Source organism: Sturnira hondurensis, unplaced genomic scaffold (genome assembly GCF_014824575.4).
Source record: "Sturnira hondurensis isolate 20B ecotype Veracruz unplaced genomic scaffold, ASM1482457v3 Scaffold0006505, whole genome shotgun sequence".
NCBI lineage: Eukaryota > Metazoa > Chordata > Mammalia > Chiroptera > Phyllostomidae > Sturnira > Sturnira hondurensis.
The window spans coordinates 6,301,877-6,312,175 of NW_028079136.1; the positions used below are offsets into that span (position 1 = coordinate 6,301,877).

Here is a 10,299-nt window from a genome sequence, read left to right on the forward strand (position 1 = left end):
AAGAACAAAAGGGAACTAAACAGAGAGAGTACATAGAATATAAACAGTCTGGTTTACAAAGCACAGGGCTGGAGTGCTTATCTAACTAATTTGATCTCAAATGACTGGGGGTTCCCTCCCATTTCATGAAACCCCAGGGAAAGGAAGGCTGTGCCAGGGCCCTCTCCGTGCAGCTCCTGGTCAGCAGCATAAGGAAATGGCTGCCCTTTGCATCTGTGGTCTGAGAGTGTCCTTTTGTCCCACTGATCCTGAGCTGCCTCGCTCTCTCTCCAACCTTGGCTCCCTTTCAGATTTGCACGTCTACACCACAGGTAATGGATATCATAGCCAGCAGCACAGCCCTGAGCAGGGTCTTTGTCCTTCAGCACGGGCACATAACTTCACCTTTTGGGGGCCCAGCAGTGGGGCATCATCTTTTCCACAACGACAGGCACTGGTATCACGTAAACTGCCCACTCAAAGTTAAAGACTCCCTCCGTCAACTGTGACCCAATCTGGACGAGCCCTGAGGGCTATTGTCTTGGAGCCCAGCAATCCCTTCAAAATGTCTGAGTCCTTCACCCACACCATTGCCTGCAGCCACCTGCATTCAGTCATGATTTTCCCACAAAATTTTGCCACCTCATCAACCAGCAAGGTCTGAAGTCATTAAAAGTTCCGTGTCTTCCTTAGTGAATTTCAAAACCAAACACTGAGGCCACCCCGGCAGCTGGCCCCTTAGTTAAGAGATTAAACAACAAACACTGAAGTCTTTTTCTCTGAATATCTCCTTTGCTGAATAATATATAATAATATAATCTGTTACAAATATTACTTTCTGGAGAATCAGCTTAAATGAACACTGGTGAATCCATCCAGTATCTTAACCATGTTAAATCTGGGGACACAGTCTTCGGACTCTTAAGTAATACACGAAATAAGTAAGACCCATAAGGTGCAACAGAAAACTTTATTTATCTCTTCATTAAGCTTTCTTTTAATGGGTCTCAAAATTCTGACAGATTTTTGGTCAAATTGTCTCCATTAAAAAGTACTGGTTTTAAAACCAAATAACTTAAAAACTGCCCCCCCCCCACACGAAGCAAATGGTCCGTAAAACATTCTCCTTTCCTTCTGAGGGTTTTATGATGCGTTGTAATCGTTAACCAGTCTTTTACTATTAAACTTAACGGCCAACTGAGACAAAGAGTGCTGAGACCGTTCTTCCACCAGTGTGGCAGGTGTTGGGGACAACATCCTTTTAGCCTTATGAGCTTTCTGGGCAGACTCGGTGACCTTGCCAGCTCCAGCTGCTTTTTTGTTCACTGCTTTGATGACACCCACAGCAAATGTCTGTCTCGTGTCAAAAACTTTTATCTTTTTTCCCACTGCCTGTTCAAACTTGTTTTATGGAGTTACCATGATAATAGGCTCATTTCTTTACTTTCCAATAACTCTCAGAAAACGTAAGCCCTCTGGTCAAATTTAAGTCCCAGGAATAACCTCATTTCAGTAATTAAAATGGCCAGTCCCTCCCCGAGCTCTGGTCTGCTTCATGAAGGAACTGTCCTGTAGGGATGGAGAGCATGGCTTCTCTCCATCTCCTGCTTGCACTCCTGCCCTCCACCCCAGCTTAGCTGACAGAGTGCCTGACCTCTCTGGGGTTAACACTGAGAAAGGGAATCTAGCTGGGGAGAAGGAAAGGCATTACTTGACTGGTATCATTGTGATTGGGCTCCAGGCTGACTTCCTGACTTTGTTCAGAATGGTGCTGTATGAGACCAGAGAAAACCACTCCTCCCACCCAGCACCACACATGTTCACACCATTGCTCAGGCCCTCTCAGGGGCAGGTCCCTTTATGAGGTTAAATGCATCTCTTCCAGCTGCCTACTTAAAATCCATCTCTTACCCTGGCTGATGTAGCTCAGTGGATTGAGCGCAGGCCTGTGAACCACACGATCGCAGTTCGATTCCCAGTCAGGGCACATGCCTGGGTTGCAGGCCAGTTCCCAGCAGGGGACTCACGGGAGGCAACCATACATCGATATTTCTCTCCCTCTCTCTTTCCCTTCCCCTCTAAAGATAAATAAATAAACTCTTTATAAAAAAATCCGTCTCTTGGTCCTTGGGCAGCTAGAAGTATACCTTCGTTGTTCGGCTTCTCCGTAGCATTTCCAGACAGGACCCATGACAGCTCATGCCAGCTCTCCTTCACCTGACTACATCCAGTTGAGGTGAAATACATACCTTTGGCCGGCTATTGGTGGAAGGGTAGTTTTCCCCATCGTGGCCCCCTCCTCTGATGCTACAAAGAGATCTTTGCTCCTGAGACTTCTCAGGAGTGAGGCACACACAGCAGTCCACTGTCTCCCCCGTACTGCCACAGATCAAGCTCTCCAGGCAGCGTCACTGACCCTCTCCCGGCTCAGGTGAGGGGGAAGCAGCTTCACCCCTCACCGTGGAGGGGTGGGTTGAACACAGAACAACCAAAAATTGATTTCCCAAGGAGTTTTATTTTTACTCAAATTCTATTCCTAACCCCTTTTTTTGGCTGAAAGTGGGTGACCAGCGAAGGGTCACAAAGCCAGATCTTGACCTTCTCCTTTGCTGTCCCCCATACGGTTGGGGCTAGAGAGGCATTCTCACCAGTATTGCAGTTTGTTTCGAGCAACGAAATGCAGCCCATGACACGGCATTTTGACATCCAATTATATCTACATAGAAACTAAGGAATCTAAATAAAGCTGAAAGAAAATATGCTTCCATTTCTAGCTCTCCCTTCCCAACAGTTGCGAAAATAGCTGATGACTTTCACCTCAACTAATGTGTCATTGTTTTGCTTTGCTTAATTGTTCCTGAAATGATCACCAGAGGGTTTCCCACATGGAAAAGAAACCGATCAGTGCCTTAGCTTAGCATCTGTGGCAGGCACTCTTGGGTATCTGATCCCTTTCTAAAGAAGTTATTCGTTGAGTCATTTCATCCATTGTCACGGCATCTTTTTCCTCTCAACTCTAGTAGAGCTCTCTACTTCTCAGCGAATAGCATATTTCAGTGTCCATGTGAGCCTCCAGGTCTTCAGGAGGCCCCTCATCTCCTTTTCTCATCTCCTCTATTAGGTGACCCTCAATCGCCTTATTTCCAATATCTATATCTACATGGATGGATAGATAGATAGATATTGAAATAGATCTGGAATTAGAAACAGGAAAAAAATTTAGGTTAATAAATGTGTCCAGGGCTTCTCCAGAGAGCTCTAAGAATAGACTCTTCAAAGCAGACCTTCTGGTAACATGTCTTCTCACTAGTCCACAAAGAGTGGAAAAGTTGAAAGGCCATTGGGAAGAGAGGAGTGAAGCAGGCAAAAAGCGGAGGAGCACAGAGATGAAAGGGAAGAGAGAAAAGAGAGAGTGCAAAGGGGAGAGAAAAGAGTGTGAAGATAAAGAGGAGGAGGGGAAAGCTAGGAAATGATGGTTAATGGGGTTGAGGAAACGTCCTGAATAAGCGGCCCAGAGGTCCCTGGAGGCCACTAGTCTTCTGGTTGCCCCTGGGATGGTTTGAACTGAATTGAAGTTGATCTGGTTCCTTGTCACTTATCATTAAAAATCAAGAGCCTTTTAGGAGTTTAGCATAATCCTTCCACTCTGGACATAGTCAGAAGTGGAAGTGAAGACAATAAACTATGTATCTGAACATGGAGACAGATAAAGATTAGAACTTGGAACTGGTCACTAGTACCTCTAAGTGCAGAAGAGATGCTGATCCTGTCTGGATGCATGGAGGGGAGGGTCAGCCAACCTTGTGTCTTGGAGCTTGGAAGAGTTCATATGTCTATGGCCATCTCACAAACAGGTGAGAGGGTGTGTGAATAGGCAACTGATCAAACAAGTAAACAGAGTGTTGTGTCTCAGTAGCTCCCAATATCGAGGCTCTGGACTGGTGGCATCAAAATCATCTGGGGAAACTTTAAACTGTGGGTTCCTAGCGCACACCTTTGGAAACTCTTACTCAGTAGGCCTGGGTATTTTGAATAAGTGCTGCCAAGTGGCTCTGCATACTGCTGGGTTTAACAACCAATACTCTAGATAGCATGGAATGCAGTCCAGACAGAGAAGTATGGGTCTGGGAATCATATATGGACTGAATATACTAAATCATCCGTCTATTTTCTCATTTGACAGCAAACTTGAAGAGTTGGTTCATTTCTTACAAGTCATGTATCCCAAACTGTGTCAGCACTGGCAAGTCATCTGGATGATGGCTGCAGCGATGCTGGTCTTGACTATTGTGTTGGGGCTGTACAACTCCTACAACTCTTGTGTGGAGCAGGCCGATGGGCCCCTTGGAAGATCCACCTGCTCAGCATCCCAGAGGGACTCCTGGTGGAACTCAGGACTCCAGCATGAGCAGCCCACAGAGCAGTAGGAAACCTGACATCCCGCCAGTGCTCTGCTCCAGCACACAAGCCCATCACCCTTTCCCCACGTTGTAGTGCTGTTGGCCCAGGCGTGGGCATGCTGCCACCGGCCCGTCAGGGGATGAGCAGGGGTCCCTTCACAATCAGCTCCTCTGTGGAAGCTGTTCATGCACAGTACCTGATGTTCTTGGAGGACCAACAGAACTGCCCGGGGAAAGCAGCCAGTGGATGAAGAAGTCGCCTTCACCCAGGAACTCCAATGGAAGGGAAGGTCACTTAGCTCAGATGGCCAGAAGAAATAGACCACCTTCACTGCAAGGGACAGTAAGAAACTCATTCGTCCCCTTTTCTTCTTTGCAGCAGGAAATCAGGAAGAATTTTGCCTAAAGCCTAACTCCAATCCCAAGAATCAGGCCTAGAATTTGGTGTCACAACATGAATATCCTCCCATTTCCCATCTCATTCTCTCTCTCTCTCTCTCTCTCTCTCTGCCGCTTTGGAATCAGTTTCTCTTTACAGAAGTGGGAAAGGTCTCTCAGAAAAATATGCAGGCTGAGTTTAGCTCAGTGCTTGAATTTCTATGGGAAGATGTGAATTAATATATATGCATCTGTACACACACAACACACACATAGCACACACATGCATGAAGTCAGCAACCATCCCAACTTGTGCTCTGAGTGCTCTGGATAAAGCCAACCCACAGATTTTCACTAAGTATGGGGCAGTCACCAGGCACCTGCTTAATGAGCTCTCCACATGGATTTAAGATGTTTGAAAAACACAGAAAACTCGTGGCTTTAATGGTGAACTTGCTGGTCTCCATTTCAAGTACTAATACTAAGCTGCTGTACAGCACAGACTATTCCCTGGTCGTTCTCTTCCCACTGGGAGCGGTCAACCCACTTCTCTGATGAATGAGGAGACACGGTGCGCTCTCAGCTTCCGTGGGCCCACATGCAAGTCCGCAGTTGCACCTTCGTGCTCCAGTTTGAATGGAATTTCCAACTCAAACATCTGTTTCAGAGCATCCCCAGCTGTTCAGTAGAACCCTNTAAGCTGCTGTACAGCACAGACTATTCCCTGGTCGTTCTCTTCCCACTGGGAGCGGTCAACCCACTTCTCTGATGAATGAGGAGACACGGTGCGCTCTCAGCTTCCGTGGGCCCACATGCAAGTGCGCAGTTGCACCTTCGTGCTCCAGTTTGAATGGAATTTCCAACTCAAACATCTGTTTCAGAGCATCCCCAGCTGTTCAGTAGAACCCTGACAGAGCACATCCCACCTTCAGTTTGACTTCTCGCTCCACCTTCACAGCCTTCATTCATCCCTCATTGGTTTTGGGGAGATTGGTTTCTGTGTGGGTTTTATTGTTGTTGTTTTGCTTTTGTTTTTGTTTTGTTGAAGTTGTTTTTGTTGCTAATATTCAGAATATAAAACTTACTATGAGACAAACACGGTTCTAGGTATTAATATAGGTTATTAATTCATTTATTCCTCAAGAAAACCAGAAAACTATGAAGTGCATATTACTCTTCCCATTTTCAGACAAGGAAACTGAAGCACAAAAACCCCAAGAAACTCTCCGAGGACACCAAGTTAGCAAATCCTGGGGCTGGAACTCACCCCCAGGCAGGTTGGCCCAGGCAGGGGCTGTGCTCTCAACTGCTGCACGAAATCGCCTCTTCCTGTGGCCTCCCACCTGGGCGCCCTGCACTCTGGTCCCACACTGCGAGCAGTCCTTGAGCACCTCCAAACCATTTCTGGTTCCCAGACTAACCTGTTTTCTCTCACAGCTCTGTTCCTCCACCCACTAGTTTTTTTTTCTGCCATTTTCTGTTATTCTGGTCACTCTTCAGGACCGAGAGCAAAACTATCTCCTCTGTTCGGGCTTTAATGACCTCCCCGCAACTCCCCACTCCTCCCCCCACAATAGGTAACAGCCTCCTCTGTGCTCTCTGGTACTCTTTAAACATCTTCATCATTGACCATTACAGCAGTGTGCAACGATGACTTATTTAGGTGTCATTGGCTAGGCTCTCCCCTAGCATTTTTTTCTCAAAGACAAGAACCATGTCTTACCCATTCTCTGGGTGAGGGCCTAGCATGGTGGCCAGCGCTTGGGAGATTGCCATTAAATACTGGTCAAAAAGAACAAAAGAACCTTCAGGGCAGCGGAGAGCAACCTGGGGACAGGTGATATCTTGCATACTTCCCAATACCAGCACCATCGACAATAAGAAAATCTTTTTTAGCCTCAACTTATTCTAATACTTTTCAGTTTACTCTGAGAACAGAAATGAGGCCTAACTAGCAACATCTTTTCCAAGCTCAAAGAGGAGGCTTGATGCAACCACTCCCTTCAGAAGACCCACCTAGATCAGTCCCCATGTTAAAGCAGCAGGTTGATTTAGGGGGACATCTTTATAGTGGCTACAAAATCACTGTGAGTGAAGCCCAAGCCAGGGTGACCAAGGATGTGCCATTAAGGTAAAGAGGTGCAGATCAAGGCAGACAGATTTTTGGGGCATGGATGGGTGGTTTATCCTGCCCCTTCTTAGGGAGACCGGACACACTGAAGGAGCTCTAGGCCCTCAGAACCAATGACAGGATGTAAGTAGAGCCCTTGAGAGAGTGGCTGTGAGACAGGGTTTTAGGTTGGCAATGTCCAGTCTCAGCCTCTCCTGAAGAAGGACCAGGTTGAGCTGGACTCTTGTCCACTTAACCACAGGGTTCCCACCTTTGTTCCTAGTGGAGACAAAGGCCAGGAGAGGGTGTGCCGTGAGTTCCTGAACTTCCAGTTTCTCCGCAGACAGGCTTGCAAGAGTACTCCCAGACTAGGCCCTCACCCAAACTCTGAGAGTACCTGAGGTTGAGGAAAGAAGGGAGATAAGAGTAACCACATTTCCAAGGGTATTCCTGAAAAAGTACTCATCACTATTTCTTTTCTGAAAAGCAAAGGTTGACCTGAAGCTGGTGGTACTGTTGCCAAAGCAGCAGTGAAATGGAGCAAAACGGGCCCTGTATTTCCAACAGTGATATTGATCTGAAATAAAAGTTCCCCTCAAAATGCCTCTGAAGTCTGACATTTCTGCTTAGCCCTAGGACTCTGGGTGTCTATTTTCAGTTGCTGAGTGACGTGTTGTTTGTGCCATTGCTGATATCACCTCCTAAAAGGACCTTCCTTTTCCAGCTACTACAAAGCCAATATGTACTGTTCCCTCCGTGCAACCTGGCGGAGTAAATGGAGAGGGAGATGCAGGATTCGTGTAGCACTGGCCGTCAGTTCCAAATGTTGTTAAGCCTCACACAGGTGTGTTAGCATTGAACTATAGAATGTCACATACCTGAGTTTGAAAATAAAAGCACATTTCCAAACCTTTGGCAACAGCTAAATGCCTCCTCATTTTGTGGAGCTGGGCCTGAATTAAATTGATCTCATTGGCCATCAGTGTCTCCCAGAAGCAAACCCAAAGTCCCCGGTCCCAGCGGCTGAGTCAGTTCTCCTTCTCCCTTTCCCCATTCCTGATCCCCGTTTCCTGTACCTTCCTGGCCTATGGCTTTTTTTTTAATGAATATGTTTTGCTGCGATTGAGACTGCTGTATTTTTACCAACTTAATTTCCATAGACAGATGGCATTTTTCAGTCTTTCTTGCAGCTTATTTATGTGTCATTGGGAGTCTTTCTTGCAGGGGAATGTAGGCTCTCCAGATCTAGGTTCCTAGAAACTATTTTACCCAATACTTCACATACCCTCTATATTCCCCTCTTTTTCTATCAAATTCAAAAGATTGGTTTGAGGCCAGTGAAGATGGCAGAACCACTAGGTGGAAGCTGTACCTTTGAATGGCACTCATAGTGCCCAACTCTGACATGGGCACCCACAGCAGTCAACTGTGATAAAAAACAAAATTTTAGTGTATTAAGCCACAGAAATTCAGAAATATCTGTTATAGCAGTTAGCTTAGCCTGACTACATTTAAATTAGAAATGGGGTGCTTTAATAACAAATTTTCAAAATATGAAGAACTGGCTTAGAAGTCGAGTGGTGGAAAATAAGAAACTGACATCAGGGGTTGGAAATAGTGTGACCTATGTTGAGTCAAATGAAAATATTCGGTAAAGTCTTAGCCGTGATAACTTAGGGTAAGCCCATGGGCAGCACATAGCTAGGAGAAGTGGTTGGGAAGAATCAGGGTTGGAGTGTGTGAACTCTTCTTTGGCTGCCTTTGGCAAGGTGTTGCAAGAGAAAAAGCACTCAGCAAAAAAAAATTGGAACTTTGGAAGCAGAAAGAAAAAAATAGTGGTCAGACTAAAGGGTTAGAAAATCTGACTGCTTCTAAGTGAAAAAGAACTGATAAAATTTCACTTGAACCCTTAAAAAACAGATTAAGGATACAGCTGTTTCATTCAGGTTTCAAGTGAATTAAATCAGAGAGCGAGGAAAAGAGCAGGCATGGGGCTGCGAAAACAGAAATACACCTTGAGAATTATAGCTGGGGAAGGATTTGGGGTGTAATTATTGACACCCCGATGGAATCAAATTGAAGGAAATAGATCAGAAATCTAAATTAGTGAGGAAATTGTGTTTACAGAGAAACATAAGCCAAGACTAAAAACTCCTTTGATTGTTCAAGCTGGAAAAACGACTTTGGGCACCCTAAGCTTACACCAGCAGAAAGCAGACAGTAGAAACTAGACATGCACTCTAATTCCCACTTTGTGTGACCAAGGAAGATTACATAAAACGAAGGGCCGCAGAGGACATGGGACATGGGAGTTTCTCCCAGAAATCAGAATCAGGATCCAATCAAAGGCGGGTGACCATCATAGGCAGAGTTTTAAAATTCTTCTGCTGACATGAATGAGCACGGAAACAGGTTCTTTCCCAGAGCCTCCAGGCAAGAGCCCAGCCCAGCTGGCGCCTCGATTTCAGTCTCCTGAGATCCTGACTAGAGGACCCAGCCGAGATCACCGGACTTCTGACCCACAGAATGGTGAGATAATAAACGGGTGCTGGTTCAAGTCCTTAAATCTGTGGTCATTTGTTACACAGCACTAGAAAGCTGATGGAGTGGCCTTTATAATGCCTCTTCACTGGTGTTCCAGAATGCCTGTGGCCAGGTGACTACTGTGTCTCCCATTTCTCTCCCTTACACATGGCAATTTTTAAAAAATATATATTTAAAAATATATATTTAAAATATATTACAGATTATGCTATTATGTAAATATATTATTTATTTATATTTGTATAATATATTTACATAATCTGTAAATATATTACAGATTATGATTATGCTATTATAGTTGTCCCATTTCCCCCCCTTCATTCCCCTCCACCCCACACACCCCCTTCCACCCACATTCCTCCCCTTTAGTTCATGTCTATGGGTCACAAGTTCTTTAGCTTCTACATTTCCCATGCTATTCTTGCCCTCCCCCCCATCTCTTTTCTACTTACCATCTATGCTACTTATTCTCTGTACCTTCCCCCCTCTCCTCCTCCCACTCCCCTGTTGATACCCCTCCATGTGATCTCCATTTCTGTGTTTCTGTTCCTGTTCTAGTTGTTTCCTTAGTTTGCTTTTGTTTTAGGTGTGGTTGTTAATAATCATGAGTTTGCTGTCATTTTACTATACATGTTTTTTCTCTTCTTTTTCTTAGATAAGTCCCTTTAATATTTCATATAATAAGGGCTTGGTGATGATGAATTCCTTGAATTTGACCTTATCTGAGAAGCACTTTATCTGCCCTTCCATTCTAAATGAAAGCTTTGCTGGATAGAGCAATCTTGGATGTAGGTCCTTGTTTTTCATGACTTGGAATACTTCTTTCCAGCCCCTTCTTGCCTGTAAGGTCTCTTTTGAGAAATCCGCTGACAGTCTGATGGGAACTCC

General features: G+C 45.2%; 1 protein-coding gene across 4 annotated transcripts in view; it reads left to right on the forward strand.

The window, feature by feature from the left end:
- The window catches only part of IRAG1 (inositol 1,4,5-triphosphate receptor associated 1), a 74,207-nt gene extending 68,851 nt beyond the window's left edge, over positions 1-5,356 (forward strand). For 3 of the 4 annotated variants that reach the window (XM_037050069.1, XM_037050070.1, XM_037050071.1), the window contains one exon: positions 4,163-5,356. In XM_037050069.1, coding sequence (XP_036905964.1) covers positions 4,163-4,406 — 244 coding nt within the window. In that variant the 3' untranslated portion in view covers positions 4,407-5,356. The remainder of the gene's footprint in view (positions 1-4,162) is intronic. The other variant, XM_037050072.1, reaches the window with a different exon arrangement.
- The last annotated feature ends 4,943 nt before the right edge of the window (positions 5,357-10,299 follow it).